Source organism: Aspergillus mulundensis (assembly GCF_003369625.1).
Source record: "Aspergillus mulundensis strain DSM 5745 chromosome Unknown scaffold_4, whole genome shotgun sequence".
NCBI lineage: Eukaryota > Fungi > Ascomycota > Eurotiomycetes > Eurotiales > Aspergillaceae > Aspergillus > Aspergillus mulundensis.
The window spans coordinates 513,103-535,727 of NW_020797892.1; the positions used below are offsets into that span (position 1 = coordinate 513,103).

The following is a 22,625-nucleotide window of genomic DNA, read 5'->3' on the forward strand; positions in this document are numbered from 1 at the left end:
CTTGATTGGCCTCCATATATTTTGATCATTCTATCGATCATCAGCGGAATACATGTTCGATTATCAGGTTAATGATTTGGCCTCTTCTCAGCGCTATCACAAGTCCCAATACATTCCGCTCTAGCCACACACCCGAACCCTAAACGATGGCCGACAACTCGAAGCCACATGCTCGCAAAGGCCCAATTGCCCTCTTTATGATCCCAGAAGACTAAAGGTGCTAGAAACAAAGTTTCGCACAAGACTCGGCCTTATCGCAATGAGACGCAAGATACCCAAAAGAATGTTCCCTTTGCAAGCCTTCACCGCTGCTCTTATAGATCGTAGTAATTCGTCCTGCGACGTTTCGAGTAATCCTGCCCACCGTTCTCGTTGCTTCCCGTTTCGTCTTTCGTATAATCAGAATCCAAATCACTTAAAGGGTCATCGGTTTCGCTGTCGTTATCTTCGTCGCCATCTCCGTCGTCATAACTGTCGGCCTCGTCATCCATGCTTTTGCCTGAGTGGAGAGCAAGCAATATCTTAGCACATTTGAGGTCTTCCGCGGTGGCATCAATATGGATATGACGATAATTCTCATTAGAGACACCAGTGTCTTCGTTGTGCCTAGCCACAAGGGTCTGAGGGGAGAGGCTGGAGGGACAGTTCGTAGTATACAGGTCACCAGCTCGACCGTTATCATATGGAATATCCGATCCAGAAGAAATGGTCTCGTCGTTGTAGCTGGATTCAGAGGATGAATTAAGCGCGGGGAGGGCCGTCCTTCGAGCAGCTCGAGAAAGTCGACCGTCTCTCGGTCTAGGTGGTTGAATTGAAGAAGATATTCCGTCCCGGATATTGTGCTGACTATCCCTCGCCCTGGGCTGTCTAGATGTTAAGGAAGTTTGAGAAGGGGAGGTAGGAGTTATTGTTCGCCTGCTAACGCTCGATCTCGTAGTCCTACCAGTCTCAACAGAGGAATCTCTACCACGATGCGGATCGGAAGAACGTGAATCTGCCGGACCTCTTGCTGGCAGGCTCTCTGACGCAGATCTAGACCTAGACCTAGGTCTTCTAGTCGTCGCCGTTACAGCAACACGCTGTGCATTCCTGATTTCGGTATCGAGAGCGCCGTTCTCGTGTGTTTCGCAGCCGCATTGGTGAGTACATTGCCTGTCCATCCTGCTATGCTCGCATCTTGGATCCGAGTGGCAGGTACTGTGACAAGTCTGCCAGCCACATTTCTTGCATTGAAGCATGTTTAAGTTGATGTTTCGTCTCGTGCAGACGTCGCATTTTGCTGTTCTCGCATTTATACGCTCCCACTCGCCTAAGATTTCATCGCGAGATGAAGATGAGGCATGAGGACGACGACGAGAGGTATTCCCGGATGTTCTTCTTCTAAGGGCCATAGCTAATGTCCCGACTGGGAGATATAATTAGACCGTCTGACGTAGGATAGAAAGGAGTTGGTGGCAGGTGCTTTGGAACAAGTGACTTCAGATCTTGTATTAGGTGACTTAAGGAGTAGATGGGAGGCTGGAACGAGACATGGAGTATTGTAAAAGGGATGCGTTTAGGAAAAAACCACACCTGGGCAGGACAAGACCGGCCCTGTAAACGGGAAATTGAAAGCCTAGAGCTATAAAGCGATCAACCCTTGTTGAGAGGTTCTAGTAATCCCGGGAATGTCATCGTTATTGTCTGTAAGGTATAACGGAATCCCTCCATTCATGCGGATGGAAAGGCAGAGCGGATCCCAGACTAATGAAGGGTTGGATTCACTGTATAGAGGCCTTCCGTGTTAGCGATGATCTCGTGATCTTTATTTCCAGAATTCAAGTGGAGGCTCTACAAACCGGTTACCCGATATGGAAGTTGTTCTTCTGGGGCGTTCTTATTGCAGCTAGCATACTATTGAGCAACTTCAGTGTCTTCGTAATGGCTTTCCCTTTGGATAAAAGTGCTTATGGGAAAGAAAGCAGAGCAGGGGATAATGTATAAGAGTGATGTTATTTCGATTTAATTTATCTCTTTTCAATAAGCTCATCATGGAATATCATCAAAAGGCGTCATTTTTGCGTGAACCGAGACCTCTAAATATCTATTTGTGGGCTACACAAAACAGACGTGTTAGCTGATCGCCCTGAAATAGGATATTTCAGGTAAAACTTACGGATTCCCTCCTCGGGCTGAGGCTGGATGCCAACAACCTCAGCAGCAGACTTGCCCTCGGCGGCGGTCTTATCTTCCTTCATGAAGGGGAAGGCCAGAACCTCCTTGATACTGTAGTTGTCCGTCAAGAACATGACCAGACGGTCAATACCCATACCCCAACCACCGGTGGGAGGCAGACCGTACTCCAAGCTGGTACAGAAGTTCTCGTCAATAAGCTGAGCCTCGTCATCACCTTGGTCCTTCTGGCGGGCCTGTTCCTCGAAGCGGAGACGCTGGTCGAAGGGGTCGTTCAACTCGGTGTAAGCGTTGACAATCTCCTTCTTGCAGACGAAAGCCTCGAAACGCTCACAGAGACCGGCGTTCTGGCGGTGGTACTTGGCCAGAGGAGACATCATCTGAGGGTGGCCAGTGATGAAGGTGGGGTTAACACAGGTCTCCTCGATGAACTCGCCCACGAGCTTGTCGAGCATACGAGCGTTCGTGAGGGGTGGTGAGCACTCAACACCAGTCTTCTTCAGGACCTTCTTGAGGAACTCGCCGGTCTCAGCAGTGTGCAGCTGGTCTCCGGGCGGGAACTTCTCGCCGGTGGCCTCTTCAAGAGCAGGAATCATCTCCACCCGCCTCCAGGGGGCCTTCCAGTTGACCTTGTATTCCTCACCGGTCTGTGTGTGGAAGGTAGTCTCGTAGCCGCCGGTGATGTGCTTAACGAGACCGGAGACAAGCTCCTCCGTCAGGTTCATGACGTCGTAGACATCAGCGTAAGCCCAGTAGAACTCGCAAGTAGTGAATTCAGGGTTGTGGGTAAGGTCAACACCTTCATTTCGGAACTGACGGCCGAGCTCGTAAACACGCTCAAGACCTCCAACAATGAGCATCTTGAGGTACAGTTCGGGAGCGACACGCATGAAAAGGTTCATGTCGTGCTCATTGTGGTGTGTGACGAAAGGCTTCGCTGTCGCACCACCAGCAATAGCGTTCATCATGGGAGTCTCAACTTCGACGAAGTCCCGCTGATCGAAGAAGTTGCGGATATAAGTAACCATCTTGGAACGGGTAATGAAAACATTACGAGACTTGTCGTTCATAATCAAATCAAGATAACGCTGGCGGTAGCGCTGTTCCTTGTCCTGGAAACCGTAGTGTTCGGTGGGAATGGCGTGAAGGCAGGGAGCGAGGAGAACCACTTCGGTCGCGAAAATGGAAAGCTCGCCATCCGGTCGGTTCTTGGGGTTGCTGCGACCAGGGAAACCAACAATACCGACGATATCACCTCTTCGAAGGTGTTCGTGCTGGTCTTCGAACGAAACAGCACCGGAAATGTTCTGAGCCTGGCACACCACCTGCACCTTGACACCCTCGGCGCGAATATCGTAGAAGATCAGCTTGGCACCGGACGCGCGCTTGGTGTAAATTCGGCCAGCAATTCGGACGGTAGTCTCCGGCTTCTGCTCGCCCTTCTCAAGGCTCTCATAGTCCTTCAGGAACTTGCGAAGGTCGTCGGTGACCTGGAACTTGTGGGGATAGGGATCGGGTTGCTTGGTCTCTCGGAGCTTGTTGATACGCTTGCTGCGGATCTCAAAGTATTGCTAGATCCAAAGAAATCACAAATCAATTACTCCTCCATCGCATCTTAACATAACATGAGACCACTCACGTTGGCAGTCAAGTTCGCCTCCTCGTCTTCGGCGGAGACCTTCTTCTGCGCAGCAGGCTTGGGAGGGGCTGCAGCTTCCTTCTCCTTCTTCTTGGCCTCCTTCTCGCGCAGCTTCTGGCGTCTCTTAAGCTCAGACTTGGAGACCTTTTCGCCAGTGACCTCATCGAGCAAGAGGTTGGCCATCGAGGCCTCGGCCTCCTGGACAGGGTTGGAGTCGGTCATGATGAAAAATTGGTTAGTCGACGCTCTAATTACTCGCTTCAAGCGACGCGAGTAATAATCAGAGAAAATCGTCGGCCGTGGATGGTTGTTCTTCAAAGGCGAAGTGGGAGGGGGGATGGAGAAAATGCGCCAAAGATTTTTGGGCGGGAGTCATCGCGGGATCGCTATCATTGGGTCTTCAGATCTACTGCGAGTACAATGACTCATTAGACAAACGTGCATCTTGCATTATTTCTGGGTTCTACATAGTTATCATCATCCTAGCTTATTCCTTCGCACAGAATGTCCAATCCATGTACACCCAAAACCATACATCTCCAACCCACCAAAGACCTCCCTTCTCAAGGAGCAGATAGGGCTTAGGGTACGGGCATGAAGTGGGGTATGCAATGAACTGAACCCCGCCTTGAAGTGCAACCATAGAAGAACCCGGAACAACAACATAAGGTTACCATGGCCCTGACGAAGAGGGCTTATTCAGTGTTGATGCTTAGTGCCAGCTGTCGTGTGCCTCGGTCTTCACCTCGGGTTCATCGTCCCCCATCACTTCGTCTTCATCGTCGGCAGTTCCAGTCTCGGTGTTCAACCATTCTTGGGCCTTCAGTACCTTTTCCTTTTCCCTCTCGAAGTATTGCCGACGCTGCTGTCGCTCAACATCTTCAGACATGAGCTCGTTACATCTCTCCGAGGCTAGCAGATTCAACGTTAGAACCATTGTTGTTAAGGAGAAGAAGGGCCATACCATTCTCATCACCAATTCCTAGTTCGCTCTCAATTGTCTTGACCAGAGTCTCGCGGCATTTAGAGAAAAGCTTTGTATGTACAGTCTGACATACAGAATCGACAAATCTCGTGCTGGCCACTTCATAGTAACCTCGTGTTTTCTAGAGACAGTCAGTAACCGCAGCCTATTCATTGTGCTCAATTGACGTACCGCCATCATTTCCACTTCACGACGAAACTCGTCAACTCCTAGTTCGGAAACTCCAAGTTTCTTCCTTTCATTTTCCCTTCGCGGATCGTTCTTAGGGAATCCTTGAAGGGTAAGGTAAAGATTCTCTCGGGCGACTAGCCGCTTAGATTCTAGGAACTTCCGTGCGTTTGCTGTTGCTTGGTCTAGTTGAGTGTAGGCCATGGTGAATGGCTGTTGATGCTCAATCTCGTAGAGTTCCTCCACATGGGCGACGTGCTCAACATATAGCTGCCGCAAATAAGTCTTGATAATCTTTTCTAGTTCTCTGAAAAGCACCGTCTGATTATATTCGACAAAAACCTCCTTCATCTCATGCAGGATCATCTTCTTAGCAAGTTTGTGACTCTCATCGATGAAGATCATCATTGGGCATCGCCAATGAGCAACACTCATCTTATTCAATTCGTTAATGGCCTTTGGGTTGATGAGCTTGGGTATTCCAGCGCTCGCGGAGTCCTCGTTTAACTCTCTTATGACTTCCCATTTGAACATGCACGCAGGGTCTTTGAAACGAGCAAAGTGCTCAGTATGGTACTTTGGGGATTTCTTTGCTCCGTCTGCGACAGTAGAAGACGACGGACCGGGCGAGTCATCAGACAGCTTGCGTTTTGTAGAAAATTTCACAATTTTGCATTCAGAGTCGTCATCATCGCGGTCAATATCCATTGCCTGTTCATCAAGTTCTGCCACCAGTTTCACAGTCGGGCGTGTCATGACCAAAGCAAGCTTGAAATCCTCTGCAATGTTGTTCCAGAGCTTTTGCAAGGGGTACTGCCGGGAACCCCCATCAATCTGACTGTGAACTTTGTCCTTGAACATGTGAAGCTTCTTGCACAGAATGAATGGAACGTTACCAGAGGGCGGAGCGGCGAGCCTAGAGAGTTCTTGGTCGATGTGTTCGGCCTTCTTCTTGATCTCGTCAATGATGCGAGGAAGACATGCCTGGATTTGCTGAAATAGAAGTTCAGACAAAGCTGTCTGTAGGTTGCGCGTCCCAAATCTGTTGCGATATGCCACGAGGTCGGCAAAACATGGAGAGGACCTGAAGAAGTCGTCTTCCTCTTGCCTAGCCACCGAGTGCTCGACTGAGGGATCATGATTGTTTTTAACAACGTAGTATCCGTGATCATAGCTGAACTTATTTCCTTCCAGGATCTTGAGCCACTGGGTGAACGACTCTCCGGGCTGGACGCGGTCAGGCTTGGTGAGTACGCCCACGGCCCTATCCTTTGCTCCACGGATGCCATTCATAATTCGAGCGGCGCTGCTGTTCTCGACATCATTTGTCATGGGAAGAGTCAGGAGAACGATGCAGTTATCCTGACTAATGTAACGTTTCACCAGGTTCTCGACAAGCTTGATCAGATGGTGGTCTTCGTCGGACTCGACCTGATTGATGACGCCAGGTAGATCGTAGAACGAGAGACTTGGAAACCCAGGTGCTGATATGTCCAGCCGAACTATATTTGGGGAAAACTTTTCTTGAAAGTCAAGATTTTCGACTCCAATATTCCTCCTCGGTAGGTAATTTGCTGGAGCTCGTCCAGGATTTAGAATTGCGAGTTGCGCACATCTGATTGCTTCTGCGATTTGGGCCCTGTCCGTGATGGTGGTAAATAGTTCATCCTCTTGCTCCATCTCGACCCATGGCCCCAACGAATGAGACTTCCTCGACCTTATCGTCTTTCCCGACCCGTCGTACATGTATTTGCGGGACAGATACACGTGGCATGTCCATGGCTCACCCCGTTTACTGCCAGAAAGGTTGATCTCCATGGGACAACGTGTGCAGGTCCCAGAGCTTCTCGGAACCTTGATCTCACTCATGCCTTCGATCAGCGAGCTCTTGCCTGTGCTTTGATCTCCAATGACGCAAATCTTAGGAAGAGTAATATGGGAATCTTCAATTCCAAGGTGTCGAAGATCCTGAATCTTCCTGACTAGAGTAGTCATGCTTTGAGCAAGGATGTTCAACGGCTCTGACGGGATTTGGTCCACGGTCGGAGTAGACTCCCCGGTGGAGGCTGTAAAACGGTTAGTCTGCCAACATATCATAGGTTAACACAGATGACTTACGCGTATTTTGACTCATGTCGATCCGGGGCGTAACGCTTCTTATAGAGAGCGAGGAACGTTTCATCATGGAACTCGGTTTGACCAGAACCCTAAGAGTATTGCCGAGACAGAAGCGCTAGAAGCAGGCGTAGGAGACAGACTCAACCTCAAAACTAAACGGCGTGTTAGGACTCCGGGATAGAGAAGACAGAAGGGAAAGAGAGAAGGCGAGAGAATGTAAGAGGATGAATAACAAAAGGAGGCGGCGGGACTGGGTGAGGGTAAGGTGAGTGATAGGAGGTGTTGAGGAGGGAGAGTTGAAGGAGGGAGGGTTGATGAGTTGAAGGATGAAGAGTTGATGAGGAACAAAGCCGCCTGTTTGACCGCTAGCTAGGCAGCAATAAGAGCTGGCAATTAGCAGGCAAGATGGTGAAACGAAGTTTCTGTTCATGTTATGCATTTTGTTCTGTTTGTTTGTGTTGTGTTAGTATACAGCTGAGGCTATAGCATGTTATTAGATAATTGACTATATTTCTAGAAATATACCACGTACTCTGAGTTAGTGCCATTTTTAGCTCTCAGAGTCATCAAATGACAGGCATACAATATAGTAGACTCACCACTACCTACATGAACAAGATGGTGAGGTGTTGTTGCGGACGTTCATAGTTGGTTAGCGAGTTGACACCTGAACAATAAGGTATCATAGTTGCCAGAAGCGGCGAGGCCCAGTGCATCGATTGGGCAGGGCAATCCGTCTAGAAATCTTCCTAATTTTAGTAAGCTCTATGGAATGCAATATGTAGAAATAGTGCAAACAGTATGGATGGACAGATATGTATCTAGTCGTACTCAAGATGGCGGAGGAGGAGCTCGCAGATCTGGTTCCTGAGACCTGGAGCATTACCTAGGTAGGAGTGGACCTCACCTGGGCAGCCTGATCAACTGACTTGACGCCGCGGAGCCCAGTGAAGTCACCCTCAACGCTAGATCTCTTTCCCCTGAACAACATTTCTTCTGTGCCACCTTGTCTATTAGCCGTCGTCAAGTTTCTCTTTGTGTCTACTGATACTTGCTCTCCCTTAATTGTTTATCTTCGAGCGACTCTCCTCTATTTTGTCTGCCTATTCAACTCTGTGCCTCTGCCCCTCCTGCCACAATGCTTCAACTACCTGTGCGAGAATATAACAGCGCGGCTTCCGGTGGAAGTACGAAGGCTATAATCCTGGTAAGATAGCGTTTGCTTCATTTACCCTCTACAATCCAGAAGCGTTCGCTCCAAAACTAATCAGTTGTTCCTAGGTTGGCGGCCCCTCCAGAGGAACTCGTTTCCGACCTCTGTCTCTCGATGTCCCCAAGGTTGGTTTCTGTCCAAATAGAAGCTCCACCTGTCTATCGCAAGTTATCTGACGACTTCAATGCCTACGATAGCCCCTGTTTGAAGTGGCTGGCCACCCAATTATCCACCACTGCCTCAAGGCCCTCGCGAAGATCCCCGAGCTCCACGAAGTTATCCTGATCGGCTACTACGATGAGACCGTTTTCCGCGATTTTATCAAAGACTCCTCGAAAGAGTTCCCCCAATTCCGCATTTCATACCTTCGAGAATACACGGCGCTAGGTACCGCCGGTGGTCTGTACCATTTCCGCGACCCCATCCTCAAAGGAAAGCCGGAGCGCATCTTCGTGCTCAATGCGGATGTTTGCTGTTCGTTTCCTCTGGGTGAGATGCTGAGGTTGTTTGAGGAGAAGGATGCTGAAGCTGTCATTCTGGGAACTCGGGTTCACAACGACGCAGCTACAAACTTTGGATGCATCGTATCCGACTCTCACACCAAGCGTGTTCTTCACTACGTCGAGAAACCGGAATCCCACATCTCGAATCTAATCAACTGCGGAGTGTACCTCTTTGCAACAGAATGCATTTTCCCCTCCATTCGCAGCACCATCAAGCGCCGGACTACTCGCCCTCGTCTGTTATCCTATCCTTCTTCTGACAACTTGGAATCTTCGTTTATCGCCGACGATGATTCAGAGCAAACCGAGGTTTTGCGTCTGGAGCAGGATATCCTCTCCGATCTCGCTGACAGCAACCGTTTCTTTGTCCACGAGACGAAAGATTTCTGGCGGCAGATCAAGACCGCCGGATCTGCTGTTCCGGCTAACGCTCTCTACCTCCAGAAAGCTTTCCAGGCGCAGTCCGAGGAGCTCGCTGCTCCCTCGGCTACCATCGTTCCTCCCGTCTTTATCCATCCCACCGCAAGCGTAGACCCAACGGCAAAGCTCGGTCCTAATGTGTCAATTGGACCTCGCGCTGTTGTGGGTGCTGGAGCTCGTGTCAAGGATTCAATTGTTCTGGAAGATGCAGAAATCAAGCATGATGCATGCGTCATGCACTCGATTATTGGCTGGAGTGGGCGAGTCGGTGCCTGGGCTCGTGTGGAGGGAACGCCCATTCCCAATGGAAGCCACTCCACTAGCATCATCAAGAATGGTGTCAAGGTGCAGAGCATCACCATCCTCGGAAAGGAGTGCGGTGTAGGTGATGAGGTACGCGTGCAAAACTGTGTATGCTTGCCGTACAAGGAGCTCAAGCGCGTAAGTAGATCCCATCCACCATCTTCTATTGAAGCTGACAAGAACCTAGGATGTTGCCAACGAGGTCATTATGTAGGCCTTATAAGCTTAATCACTTTCGATTATTAAACTAATACTATCAAACTTTCTGACGTCCAACAACACTATTCAATTTGTGGTGTCTGAGATCTTTTTCATACTATGGGGAGCCCGGTCAACGGAGCACATAAAAGATGAGAGCACACAATTATCACGGCTAATATATTCCTTCCCTAGCTTCAATTCAAATGTCAATGACATAAGTAAAGTGAGACCCCATATACGCCGATATCTTCGGGCAAAAATAAAACTGGCAGCGAACATAGAATCGTAAAGTTTTGCTTGTTCCCAATAATCAACTCGAGCCCCTTACCTATACGCTGTCGGATCATAACCAGTCTGCTGTCCATAACCATATGGATTATCATAGGCGCTCATCCTCATCCTCGAATGCGGCTGCGGCGGCGCATCCGAATACCTCTCCAGCGCCGTATTACTAGCATACGGCGGCGGCTGGTGCAACGGCCTACTATCCCCGATATCCATTTCCTCAGAGCGATCCCTTAGATGCCCCGGCGTATCATATCTCCCTCCCGAAACAAGGGGGGCCCTATCCTCGTCCGCGAGTCCCGGTCCCGCACCCATAGGCGGATGCGGGAACGACCCTGAGAGCGCACTGCTATCCCGATTATGCGCACCGGGCTTGTACTCTGCCAGGTTATGTCCTTCCACTCCCAAAGCCATGGGGTCATATTCGCCGAGTCTTGTTTGACGACGGTACGCAATGACATCAAGGGCTATGGATGCGATAAGGAACGCAGCGCCAATGATCGTGAATGCGAAAAGGGCCTTGAAAATGCGGCAGACCGTGATGCCGGTCGACGTCGCCCAGTATGTAGCATTGCAGGTTGTGAGGATAGTATGTGAGACGGACCAGGCGAAGAGGACGAACGCGACGGCCCAGATGACGAAGACGATGGAATTTGTGATTAGGGAGAGGCGAGGGGAAAGGCCGTGGCAGCAGTGGAGGAGTGTGGTGACGATGAGGTTTAGAAGGGAGAGGAAAGCCGCGATTATGAGCTGAAAAGCAGATATTAGAATCGAATTTAGATCATTGTCATAGTTAGGAGTGAACTTACCACAAGGAAGGCCCAGGGGAATTTCTGGTCGGCTTGGTGCAATCTATATGCAAAGACGGCGAGGATAATGGCGACAAGGAGGGAGGAGATAAAGAGGATGAAGCGAATGAAGTGGAACGGTAGGGCTGGGTACTCGGAGGGTTTGACGGATCTGCGACGCATGGTTGAGATGTCGACCAAATAGTCGTGATGAGAGCTGTCAGATCAATGATGCGGACGTGGAGGTATGGAGTAAACAATCGATTGTATCCAGGGGTCTGGCATGGGCAACTTCAAGAATGGATGTTCTTGACCAGCAAGAGAGGAAGATGTCAAAAGTAAAACCGAATCAACAGAGATCAGCCCCAGACCCAAGATGGTTTAATCTATTTTAAGGTGATGATCTGAAGATATGCTGCCAATTGCCATGGCAAAGCCTCATTCGGCCCCATCGCAACACCCTGCTCGCTCCACCGGCCACGAATCCCCCCACTGCCCACGCAGCCTTAGACAACGTCAAGTCGTCAACTTTGATCTCTAACGATCTCTATTGTCACTACTATGTTTGATGCTTGATGAGCTTACAGTGCCAGGCTTTTGAAAAGAGAATATGGTCATGCTTACATCTCAAATACCGTTCAAACCCCTACACTGCTAATTAGAAGCAACTACGCAAACAGCTGCGGCTCGTATTGATTTCCCCACACTCGTCGCTAGAGCCCAGATCAACGCTTCCTGCACACGTACACCGCATCTGTCAATAACATCATCTGAGTGCCTGGCTTCACCATGGCAACTGTGCTCACCACCTCCGTGCCCTGGCATGATGGCGAAAGCAAAATGCATCGGCTTCTGCGCGTTCCAAACCAGGACAATCCCACCGTGCCGTTCCTCAATCACGGAGCAGGTCTGCTGATCAGGAGGTCTCCTTTGCTTGCGATAGGAGCTCTGGATAATGAAGGGAAGCCTTGGTGCTCCCTCTGGGGTGGAGAGGAGGGCCTCGCGACTCCGACATCTGTTTCCAGCTTCGACATCAAGACTCCTGTTGGGAGGACCTATGACCCCGTTGTGGAGAGTCTACTGCTTGACCCTGCGGGGAGTAATGGGAAGCCAGTGGCCTTTCTAGCTGTTAATCTCGAAAGTCGAAGAAGGGTGAAGTTGTTCGGCAAGATAACTGCTGGGTCATTAAACGTCACGGGCGAAGACGAGCGTATTCGCGCGGGCATCGCGCATCTTACCGTCCATGTTAATGGCAGTCTCGGTACGTTTTGACTTCCTTGCAGCCGGATCGCCTGTAATGGTCTTGCTAGGTAACTGTCCTAAATACCTCAATGCAAAGCGTATTGTTCCTGCGCCACCTGATCCGAAACTCATCTCAGAAACACCTCAGCTGCACCCCCAGGCCATGGAGCTTCTAAGTCATGCAGATTGCCTGTTCATATCCTCATCACACAGAGCCCAGGACATGGACACAAACATCCGCGGAGGACCTGCAGGGTTTGTCCGTGTCTTGTCAAATGAGCCTGCTGGTGCAGTGTTTGCGTACCCAGAGTACTCCGGAAACCGGCTCTACCAGACTCTTGGTAATCTTCAGATAACGCCGCTGGCAGGCTATGTCTTCCCTGACTTTGAAACGGGAAATGCATTGTTCGTTACAGGTAGGACGGAGATTCTCATTGGGAAAGAAGCGTCATCCATCCTTCCTCGCTCGAACCTTGTAGTCCGGGTGTCCGTCACCTCAGCTCGCTTTGTCGGGAAAGCACTTTCATTTCGAGGCGTCCCCGGAAAGTCCTCCCCGTATAACCCTACCGTTAGATACCTCGCAACTGAGAAAAACTCCGCTGCAGCGCTGGGTAATTATGAGTCGTCCGTCACAGCAACGATGATAGAGAAGCACATTATCACCCCGTCAATTGCGCGTTTTCGGTTTCGCATATCAGATCCTACGGAAGCTGGGACATGGACACCAGGCCAGTATGCGACATTTTCGTTCTTTGATGAGCTGGACATGGGTTACAGTCATATGATGGACGACGATCCATCTAGTTTAAATGACGACTATGTACGTACGTTCACCATCTCGTCGTCTCCAGGCCACGTTCCCATCGGCGAGTTTGAGATAACGATCCGAAAACACGGGAATGTGACTCGCTATCTGTTTCAGACAAGTGATAGGGCTGGACTGGAAGTACCTCTAAAGGGGTTTGGGGGCGAGTTTCGACTACCGGAACCGAGCAGTGGTATACTGCCATTCATAGCAGGGGGAATCGGAATTACGCCTATTCTCGCCCAGATCCCCGTTATCGATGTTAGCCTGCTACGGCTTTTTTGGTCCATCTCAATCAAGGATATCGCTTTAGTATTGGACACCTTCAAACGGTTTCCAAAGCTGCCACCTGTAACGACAGTGTTCATTTCTGGGCTAGACACTCAGAGTGACGAGACCAGCCCTGAATTGGAGGTAGCCGCCTCATCTGGAGCGCAGATCAGAGGGCGCCGAGTGGAAGCTCAAGACCTCGATCTTTCGCTCGCCAATGTGTGGTACTTTTGTGGCAGTCCAGCCCTGAAAGTGTCTGTATTCAATTGGTTGGCTGGTAAACAAGTAGTATACGAGGATTTTGACTATTAAGATAGCAAATTAACGTTTTGAGTACATCAAGATACGTACACAGTAGATAGTTCACCAAAGCATTCATCCTTGATCCGTAGTCATTTGTGATGTTGTTTGTTGAAACATCAAAGATCCTTGGCTTCGGCAGCCGAAAAACGCGTCACAGTGCTGCTGCCTCCCGCTGGAGCTATCCCGGCCCTGGTCCCTCACTGACTCCGCTACATAAACCACGCCCGATCTCCGGCCTTACACTCCAAGGGAACTTCTCAATCCTTACAATCCGATATCCTCTCACGTCAGACATCTCCCTCTTCTACAGATTAGTCCAACACAACCAAGAGGACAACTCGTCCTCCCCGCTCACCACCATGTCCACCTACGAAGGCAAGAAGCAATCCCCAAGCCCACTAACCAAGAAGCACCAACTGACCCATCAACTCTTCCAACAGTTGAACACAACCTTACCTCCGATCCCTCAACCCCTCAATCCCAAACCCAAACGCGCCGCCGCCGTCCCGACCTCTCTACCTTCTTCGCGACTCTCTCCGAAATCTCCCCGGATGAAGCCCGCTCGCGCCGCCATGCTGTGCCCGTCCCCGGCGACGTCAGCGCCGCATTCTACTCTCTCGCCGAAGCGCTAAATATCATGCGCCGTGAAGGAGGCGGAGGAGACGCGGGAGCTGCAGGTGCAGAAGGAGACATCGGGAGCTTCCCCACGCTTAATTCAGACGGAACCCCGATTCGGGTTCATGGAGACGATTTGCTGGCGCAGATGATTCAGACGCTTTTAAGTGAGGCGGAGACGCCGCCGACGGAGGTAGAGGGGGTTAGTGAGGAGTTTTGTGATAGTACGCACCCGTCCACCGATGTCCATTTCCAGGTTGCGATGCTGACGTTGATGGTAATTACAGTGCTCGACCGTGTCCCGCGCGGCTCGCTGAAACCCGAGCAAGTGTGTCCGATTTGCAGCAATCCGTTCCTAGACGACAAATACCCGCTCGTTGTGCGGTTACCGTGCCACCCGACGCATTTGTTTGATTTGGAGTGTGTGAGGCCTTGGTTGAGACTGAGGGGTACGTGTCCGCTTGACCGGACGGACTTTGCGAAGCAGGAGAGGGACAAGGTTGAGGAGCGCAAGAAGATAGCGGAACAGGATGACGAGGAGGAGTGGGATGGTATGTACGGATAAGTCACGAGTTATGTCAGGCTATCGAGTTCTGGAGTTGGAGGGTGTTGTTTACGAGGCTACGTGAGTGGATTGGTCGCATTGCGTTAACGGGAGTATCTTGCATAGCATGTCTAGAGTATGTACAGGTTGACATCTACATTTTATCTCGACCCAAGCCGTTCAAGAGCTGCCTTGCCCGTCTCGCGGCCGAAGCGCCAGCTTACCGGTTTTATCGATAACGGCTTCAAGGCCTCGCTGCTCTAACATACCATGGTCATCGCGGACTTCCCGCGCTTCGAGGTCTTCAATGAGCTTCTGGTTCTCACGATTACCCTCAAGCAAGAACTTGAGGCACATCACGGCATGTTCCTTGATATAAGGGTTGTGCGCATCGAAGTTTGTGCAGGACAGGATCGTCTCAACACCACCATGCTTGCGGATCTGATCCTGGACTTCAGGGCACTTCCACACAAGAGAGGAAAGAACAAGCACAACGAGTTTCTTCAGGTTGCGCCATTCAAATTCTGAAGGATCTTCCGTGATCGGCGGAGACTCGGGACGAGACGCGGTGCCGCCATCTGTAGGGTCTGGGTCACTGGGATCATAGGGTCGCTCGACAGCGATCGGGCCAGGGCTTGCACTCTGCTGCTGGTCCCTGGAGGGGCTGTTGCGGCCGAGATTCAACTGGCTCAGTTGGCCTTTCGGGATACTGGCCTCAAGTTCTTTGATGAGCGTGACGAGATCGTAGACAATTTCCCACTTGACGAGAAGATTCTTCCAGTCGTTGTTCTCCGTCAGGACCGCGAAGAATTCAAGGAACTGGTAGACACCTTCGTAGACGCGTTCCATGTCCCACAGATTGAGAGGGAAGTCTTCTGGCAGGGCGCGGCCTGCGCGGATCTGTCCCTGGAGATAGATGAGGGCGCATGTCTCGGGGATGATGTTGCCGCGGAAGATCGTGAATATGTAGCGGACTGTGAGAACGTCGACTCTGGAAAGGGGGGCTGGGCTCTTGGTAGTGTTGGCCTGTCCTGAGCCAGTGACTGAGGCGGGAGAATACTTGGCTCGGAAGATGTGCGTGAGGATCTTCACGACAACCGCTTGTGCAGGGGAAATAATGTCCTTAGGCTGGCCAAAGTCTGAGTAGGCGTGAGACATGAGGCCGTTTTTGAGGACGGCGTCCATAATTTGCACCATCATCTTGAAGTAGAGCTCGTCATCAGGGAGATCCCATGCGGCAATGAAAATTAGAAGCTCCCGCAGCAGGTTACGTCCCGTCTCCTGTGTGAGAAGAATATGGCATCGAAGAGCTTGCATGTTTCGCGATCCAGTTCGTTCGCCGCCCTTAAGCCCAAAGCTGTCAACAATACCGGCTTGGATGATCATCGGAAGAGCCTCGATCTCAGCAGGTCCCAGCACAAGGGGGATATCGGTCAACAACCCACGCTGCTGATCGCCTGGGCGCCCGCGGTAGTCGTCGTCATCTTCATCGTCCTCTTCCTCCTCTTCATCAATGCTTCCGTCGGCGACTGCTTCTAAGCTGCGCGAGTCGTCATCGCCAACAGTGCCCGCGTCGCCGGCATCATAATCATGATCTCTCTCATCGCCCATCTGCGAAGCCTCCTGAAGTCGGGCCATCAGCTCATCCTTGGCTTCTTGAAGCGTCTCCGCCGCCGACTGGGAAGACCTCGGCATGGTAGTATCTTCCTCCGCGATTGGAGCATCGCCAGCGGCGAGCGCGCCGTATTCGTTGAGATCTGGAAGGTCTGACCAGCATATCCGAGGAAACCCAGCAGTCGGGCTGCGATCGATGGTAAGAATAGCCTTTTTCCGAGGAGGTTCATCGTCCGGAAGAGCGGGTGGGAGGTCCTTCGCTCGGTCTTGCAGGTCGGACCATCCATCCACTTTTGCACCCAAGATAGCAGTAAGAGCGGCACGGATCTCTTTAACTTGATCAGGGTCTTTGCCCATTTCCTGAATAGCTGTCAGGTCGCGTCCAAGCAGCTTTTCCATGTGATCTTTGATGTTTGCAAGTAGTAGCATAGCTGCTTCCTCTTTTATGGTGGCCGGTTCTCGAGGAAAGTTGGAGATCGTCTCTAGCAACAAATCCTCCGCGGTTTGGTCGTACAGTGCCCTGATCGGAGGGTTGACTATCCTCTCGCCGGTCTTTACGATCGGTGCTAAACCCTCTGGGTGGCTGCTTGCCTGATCCAGCGGCTCCTTGGGCTGGATGATGTTGGAATCCCCAGTAGAATGGTACCCGAATAGATCCAACCACAGAACCATCTTCCGTTGCTCGTTGTGCATGATGAAGTTATGCAAGAACTGAAGGCAAGTAATCAAAAGTCGCTTGTAGAGGTTGACAACTTTCTGCCAACGTTCCTCGTTCCTCGCATTCGTCTCTCCGTCGAAACCCCGCGCCGTCACCCGAACACAGGTATCTACCAGCGCTAGAACCCTCTGGTCGAATCCTTTCTCAGCCGCCATGTTCTGTGCCTTCTTCGTCGTGGCAAGAAGATTCCGAGCGATCGTGCAGAGATCATTGAGGCGTTCAATATCCTTAACAAGCGAGAAGTAGTTGTAGGCTATCAGATTCGACGAAGAGTGTTCGTAGTTGGCGGCCGGCGGGCTTTTCCAGATGAATGACTGCGATTCTAGAACGGGGATTGCCTTTGTGAAAACGTCTGTGAGGCCTTGCCAAATGTCCGGAGACAAGCCCAAGCCGTGTCTGTTGTAGAGGAAAAGTGTTAGTGCCCGGCCAATATACGCAGGTAGGGAAGTTCTCACCTGACATCGCTCTCCTGGTGAGTCTTGTAAAGAATCTGTTTCCCAGCAGAGAGCATATGATCCAAGCGTTTGTCGTCAATCATGCCCCGGGTCTCGTAATGGCTCAGCGTACCCATTAAGATGACCTTCAGCATGAGCTCCGCGGGGGTGCACTTGGGCTTCATTTCTGTTGAGGCTCGGTCCGCCATATTGAAGTGCCTCCGAGGCGGAACGGGCAGGAGAAAACTCTGGTAATCAAGCGATATTCAATCCGATGTAGAGTCCGAGATACTTTCGAGAGTGGAATCCTAGGTTGGCGGGACAGAAGAAATCAATGATGAGGTAAATTTTTCCGGGGCGGCCCCGGCGAGTCGCCTCAATTACTCTTTTAGCCAAGTCTCGTGATTTGGTACAACGAAGTATCCTACGACAAAGTACATAATCTGCTGAAGAAATAACCTGGCGAAGCTATAATTGTCATATTTCGAATTTAGCGAACGTTACCCCTAGCGTACTTTCCAAAGACATGGCGGAGGTTGTTCCAGAATCCCAGATCGTAGATGTTGTCGATTTCCTTCATGCTTCTAACTCGAACAAACCTCTGGTCAATCGGTGCATCTGCGTTGCTCGGTTGTATAACATCGTTAGAGCTTCTGTACACTTGGTGCCCTTCTTTCGGTGGCTCTCCCTCTGTAAGTACCAGTATTTGATCGCTGTGCCCAGGCCAGGAACTCGTCGTCTCGGGAGATTCCAGAAGAGGCGAGTCGCTCCTTTTAGGGCCGCCGATGAATTTGAACGCCATTCCATCAGTAATGTCGTCTTTCCAGTCGGACCATTTGGCGCTCTCGTTGGTCGTCATACCTGCCCAGATAAGATAGGCATGGTAGACAAGAAAGGCGAAAGCTAGCGGCGCCGTCATAAACATTAACATTGTGACACCCCCAATGCGAGTATCAGCCGCTATCACTGCTGCCCACATGTTGAGAAAAGTAGACCAGCTTTGTTTTCCCATGCGCACGGGCGAGCTGCGAGGGATGAACCTGTCTAATGTCTGAAACAAGAGAGAGTAACCGAGCCATGAGCCGTATGTCAGCATGACGCTTAGAGACAGCAAGAGATACAAGAAGTAATGATAGTTGTTAAGCCCAACGCAGTTGGTGAGCCATATGCAGTGATGGTCTTGCCGGGAGACGCAGCCTTTGCAGTAGCTGCAATGCTTACTTCTCGCTGGCTTGAGAAAGCGGCACGTTTCGCAGCTGTGACCAGGGTGGAATATAACTTTGTCGTAAGGATAACGCTTCATCTCCTCCTTATGATTGTCAGGAGTGATGAATGATTTGGTGACAACGCTCGCATATAAGAAGTAATATGGACTGCATATGACCACAGGAATGAAAATTCGATGAATCATGGAGATTCTAGGCCAAGCACTAGGGATGAATATAGCCTCCCCAATGCTAAGCATTGCCGTAAAGAATATCTATGGAACAGTCAATAATCACGGGGCATAATAGCCGAAACGCATACTGACAAGTACGAGAGGATGATTTTCGTAGAATATATAATTACCAGCCCGGCTCCAGGATCTTAGGATACGTCCACCAAACAGACGGGCATCGAGGTATGATATTCCATGGGGAATATGTATCCAGATAATCCTGTGAAGGAGACCGACGGGTGTTTTCCTGCATCCGTCAGACGCAGTGACAGATGTATAAGAGGGCTTCACATACCGGAAGATTGGAAGCCTTCCAAAGAGAATAACAAAGACGAAGGCCGAAAATCCCAAGATCACCAGAGCGATGGTCCGTAGAAGCCCCATGGTGTCTCCGGAAACTGTCGCACAGTAGGCCCTCGCTTGAAGGGAGAGACCTTAAACGACCGGAGCAGGCATTACCTCAGATCACTTTTTTTATAGCCAAAACTTTAAGATCCTGAGTCGTTGGCCTGAGATACAAGACAGCTTTCAGAAAAATCACCAACACCCAAGCCTACTCCGTGTCCGTACAGCCCCCGCTAACCGGACTTCGCACGTGACCCAATGGACCGCATGTTTGGTTGTCGAAAGCTATTTTCGCCATCATTTGAATATCCTTACAGGGTTACCTCTAGTATAAGCCATATTGCTCAGATTATCGAAGCCAGAAGAGGTAGCGACGAATATCACCAAGGCCAACTTTACTCTCAAATGCGCGTCCCGTCGCGACGCGTCTCCACGTGATATAGAACAAACGCATTCTCGACGTCCGTCTGAGACGATCGTGGCTTTCAGACAGATATCAGAGCTTAGGCAAGGCTGATGATGGCGCTGATACAGACGAAAGGGGTGGGGGGTGCAAAACCCGGAGATAATGAGCCCGAGCATAGTGGCCTTTTCCAGGGGATGTCTTTCTGGCTCGCTCATCATGTCCCTCAACGAGATAGATTCAAGGTTCTCATACAGGTCTGCCCCTAATATCCTCATTTATAGCTAACTCTGATGTGTTCAAGGAAAATGGCGGCATTGTGAAGCTATTTGAAAAGGACGCAGACGTGCAAATAGTGGACCACAAGAAAAAGAATCTCCCGTCCAATGTGTATGACCACGTCCTTGTGTTTCTATGAACCTTGATAGGCTTGCGTACTGACTCTGCCATAGATACTCATACCAATTCATTGAAAAGTCTATTCAAAAAGGAGAGCTAGAGGACCTCGAGACTCATAGAGCTGGTCCATCTACAGCTCGTCCTGTAGGGGCTACAAACATTCCAGCAAGAAGCCACAGGTTGCAATATACGATAGAGGACGACCAGCTCCTCTATGATTACTTGCAACCATACGAAAATGACCCTTTCGCTTCTGTGAGAGGCAACAAGATTTATCAGCTCTTCGCCGAACAGGTAGCTACATCTAACCCAGCATGAGCGACGCAAGCTTCTGCTGACAGACAGATTCAGCATCCGAGACATACGTGGCAATCGTGGCGTGACAGGTATCTTAAGAGGGTTCGGGGAGGCCCACGCCCTGGCGGGATGTTAGAACCGACTGCCCGTCCGACTGATGAAGACCGTAGAAGCCATCCTACCCGCGCATCTACATCCACCTCTCATCCAACTGCTGCAGCAGCGCAGAGAAACGAACCTTCACGACAGCCGCAGCCGCAAGAGAAGAAACGAAAACGAAGTCCAGAACCGATGATGTCAGGTGCACGTGTATCCAACAGCACATCGAGCACAAAACACAAGGCACCAAATCGATCTCCAGCACCACCCGCTCCGCAAGTAGTCATAGCTTCTCCAGCATCGGCAGGACGGCGAGGAGAATCACCTGAACATGAATTGCCGCCAGCGTCCAAAAGAGCAAAGACCACAACCGCGAGGAATCCAGATAAAACGATACCCCAACACAAACAACCCCAAGGAAAGCTGCCCGCTGCACAGGTGGCAACCCAAGAACCTACCGACGAAATCAGTCTCGGTATTGCTAGTGCCTTTCTGGAGTTACCCTCCCTCCCGTCAAGCCCGGTGGCCGAGGAAGCCCTGGAGCAAGATATCGACGCATGGATAGATACCCGGCTTCGCATGGGCAAAGGCAAAGAGGATCAAATCATTGAGGCTTTACAGTGCACTAGCATGGACCCGGGATTGGCGGACAAGGTGCTGGATTCTTTGATTGCAGGAAAGGGCATACCGACCGATATGCGCGGAGTATGGACGGCGCAGGATGACAGGGATGTGGAGGCACAAGACACGCGGGACATCCAGCGGGTCATAAAGAAGCATGGTGACTTGTTTGACTACCGCTGGGAATATCTTAACATGACAAGAGCAGCAGGGCCCTCAGCTACATAGGAAAGCTATGGATAAAAAGCGCCGAGACGACTTCAAGAAATGAGGTTCCAAAGAGACAATGCTATTCGGAAGGACATAAATAGGCAGTTGACTGAGACTCATGGTTTTCACCCATCCACAATATTGGTGCTGGGGTTTACCCCCAAATCTGAAGGGATGTTTCAACAGGATACCAACGCCAGTGAAATTATGCCCTAGCACCCTAACCAAGGAGCCTATCATACATTCCCAAACAATAGAAGATACGATTGATGAATTGCGGTCTTGCTCTGATCTTGCATGATTGTCGGTAGGCCGTAGCCGGATAGAACAGATGTATTTAGAATCAAAGGCATAGCTCAGACCCAGCAACTCAACCAAATATGGCTTAAGAACATATTAGAAGAACGTGCATTTACGCGTCGGAGTCTTTGAAAACCCTGGTGGATGTTAGTACTATCATATTCCAGCAGATTAATGAGACTCACAGGTGTTGTTCATAGAATTTGAGCATCTTGCGCGGGCACTTTTCGTAGCATGTTTCGATCGAAACCTTTGATTTCTTATCGTTGTTCCAGTGAAGGTATGCGACCAGCCCACCGTCTTCGCGCACAATGGTGTCAACGGCCTTGACTTCATTCTCCCAGTTCTTGGACTTTGGCACCCAGTCGGGCGCTACGCCTTCCTTTTCCTTTACCTTTTCCTTCTCATCGGTGGCGTCTGTTTCCTCGGTGTCTGCGGCTCGTGATCTCCTGCGTCTCTTGGGCTCTGGCTTCTCCTTCTCCTCCGAAGCTGCCTTGGGTGGCCGTCCCGTTGACTTGCGCTTCCTGCTTGGTTTTTCTGGGCGTCCTCCAATGATCTTGAAGTACTCGTCAAGAACGTCCTGTGCGTTCTTGCTGATAGGATGTCAGTACACAGATATCACACCATCGCAGCCGTAGAGGCCTTACAGATTCTCCTCTGGTTCTTGGGTCCGGTCCTTCGGGTCATCGTAGCCTTGCCACTTCACTTCGAATATAAGCGTACCCTGTCACGAAGTCAGCCAAAACCGTCGCATGGCAAAGTAAGTAAAGAAGTGCGTACATCGGCCTTGAAATCGTGACTCAGGATCTTTTCGACGACGTAGCTAGTACGGTTAGCACCATCCTTCTTGAGCTGGTATACTCCACTCACAAGTCCTCCTCATCCTCCTCGTCGCCATCGGCGTCATTGGAATCCTCGACACCGTTCTTCTTATCTTCAACCTCATCGTAAGGGATAGACTCTCCAGTGGATTCGTCATCCGACAAGTCGGCCACGGGGGCTGTGATTGCGCGGTTAGCTCAGCGCGAAGCTCAAAGAAAAAGCCAATTGATCAACTCACGCGGCATTGTTCGCGACGAGGTGAAGCCGAACAGACGCGAAAACAGCTTGACGGTGCTCGAAGAATGATATGCGATAAAGCTAGACTAGTAGGATGAAATGCGCAAAACGCGG

At 50.6% G+C, this 22,625-nt stretch overlaps 8 protein-coding genes across 8 annotated transcripts; 3 read left to right on the plus strand and 5 right to left on the minus strand.

The window, feature by feature from the left end:
* Positions 1 to 314: 314 nt before the first annotated feature.
* DSM5745_04714 (lysine--tRNA ligase KRS1) lies at positions 315 to 4,033 on the minus strand (the record flags this gene model as incomplete). The annotated part of the gene is made up of 3 exons (XM_026746730.1): positions 315 to 1,405; positions 2,156 to 3,743; positions 3,812 to 4,033. 3 exons carry the CDS (start codon positions 4,031 to 4,033, stop codon positions 315 to 317), a joined length of 2,901 nt encoding a protein of 966 aa, XP_026604210.1.
* A 490-nt stretch (positions 4,034 to 4,523) lies between these two features.
* Positions 4,524 to 7,098, minus strand: DSM5745_04715 (putative dynamin GTPase; the record flags this gene model as incomplete). The annotated part of the gene is made up of 4 exons (XM_026746731.1): positions 4,524 to 4,723; positions 4,776 to 4,917; positions 4,968 to 7,030; positions 7,083 to 7,098. The coding sequence occupies 4 exons, from the start codon at positions 7,096 to 7,098 to the stop codon at positions 4,524 to 4,526; spliced, it is 2,421 nt and encodes an 806-aa protein (XP_026604211.1).
* Positions 7,099 to 8,220: 1,122 nt separating this feature from the next.
* On the plus strand, positions 8,221 to 9,735 carry DSM5745_04716 (mannose-1-phosphate guanylyltransferase; the record flags this gene model as incomplete). The annotated part of the gene is made up of 4 exons (XM_026746732.1): positions 8,221 to 8,289; positions 8,364 to 8,420; positions 8,493 to 9,659; positions 9,709 to 9,735. The coding sequence occupies 4 exons, from the start codon at positions 8,221 to 8,223 to the stop codon at positions 9,733 to 9,735; spliced, it is 1,320 nt and encodes a 439-aa protein (XP_026604212.1).
* Positions 9,736 to 10,046: 311 nt separating this feature from the next.
* DSM5745_04717 (uncharacterized protein) lies at positions 10,047 to 10,978 on the minus strand (the record flags this gene model as incomplete). Its single annotated transcript, XM_026746733.1, has 2 exons — positions 10,047 to 10,757; positions 10,817 to 10,978. The coding sequence occupies 2 exons, from the start codon at positions 10,976 to 10,978 to the stop codon at positions 10,047 to 10,049; spliced, it is 873 nt and encodes a 290-aa protein (XP_026604213.1).
* A 606-nt stretch (positions 10,979 to 11,584) lies between these two features.
* On the plus strand, positions 11,585 to 14,047 carry DSM5745_04718 (putative oxidoreductase, FAD-binding; the record flags this gene model as incomplete). Its single annotated transcript, XM_026746734.1, has 3 exons — positions 11,585 to 12,056; positions 12,106 to 13,336; positions 13,555 to 14,047. 3 exons carry the CDS (start codon positions 11,585 to 11,587, stop codon positions 14,045 to 14,047), a joined length of 2,196 nt encoding a protein of 731 aa, XP_026604214.1.
* Positions 14,048 to 14,754: 707 nt separating this feature from the next.
* DSM5745_04719 (Ataxin-10 homo-association domain-containing protein) lies at positions 14,755 to 17,549 on the minus strand (the record flags this gene model as incomplete). The annotated part of the gene is made up of 2 exons (XM_026746735.1): positions 14,755 to 17,302; positions 17,362 to 17,549. 2 exons carry the CDS (start codon positions 17,547 to 17,549, stop codon positions 14,755 to 14,757), a joined length of 2,736 nt encoding a protein of 911 aa, XP_026604215.1.
* Positions 17,550 to 19,642: 2,093 nt separating this feature from the next.
* On the plus strand, positions 19,643 to 21,170 carry DSM5745_04720 (putative transcription factor Rap1; the record flags this gene model as incomplete). Its single annotated transcript, XM_026746736.1, has 4 exons — positions 19,643 to 19,783; positions 19,831 to 19,916; positions 19,979 to 20,219; positions 20,271 to 21,170. The coding sequence occupies 4 exons, from the start codon at positions 19,643 to 19,645 to the stop codon at positions 21,168 to 21,170; spliced, it is 1,368 nt and encodes a 455-aa protein (XP_026604216.1).
* A 394-nt stretch (positions 21,171 to 21,564) lies between these two features.
* On the minus strand, positions 21,565 to 22,519 carry DSM5745_04721 (chromo domain-containing protein; the record flags this gene model as incomplete). The annotated part of the gene is made up of 6 exons (XM_026746737.1): positions 21,565 to 21,589; positions 21,638 to 22,045; positions 22,100 to 22,176; positions 22,233 to 22,275; positions 22,323 to 22,452; positions 22,513 to 22,519. 6 exons carry the CDS (start codon positions 22,517 to 22,519, stop codon positions 21,565 to 21,567), a joined length of 690 nt encoding a protein of 229 aa, XP_026604217.1.
* Positions 22,520 to 22,625: the final 106 nt, after the last annotated feature.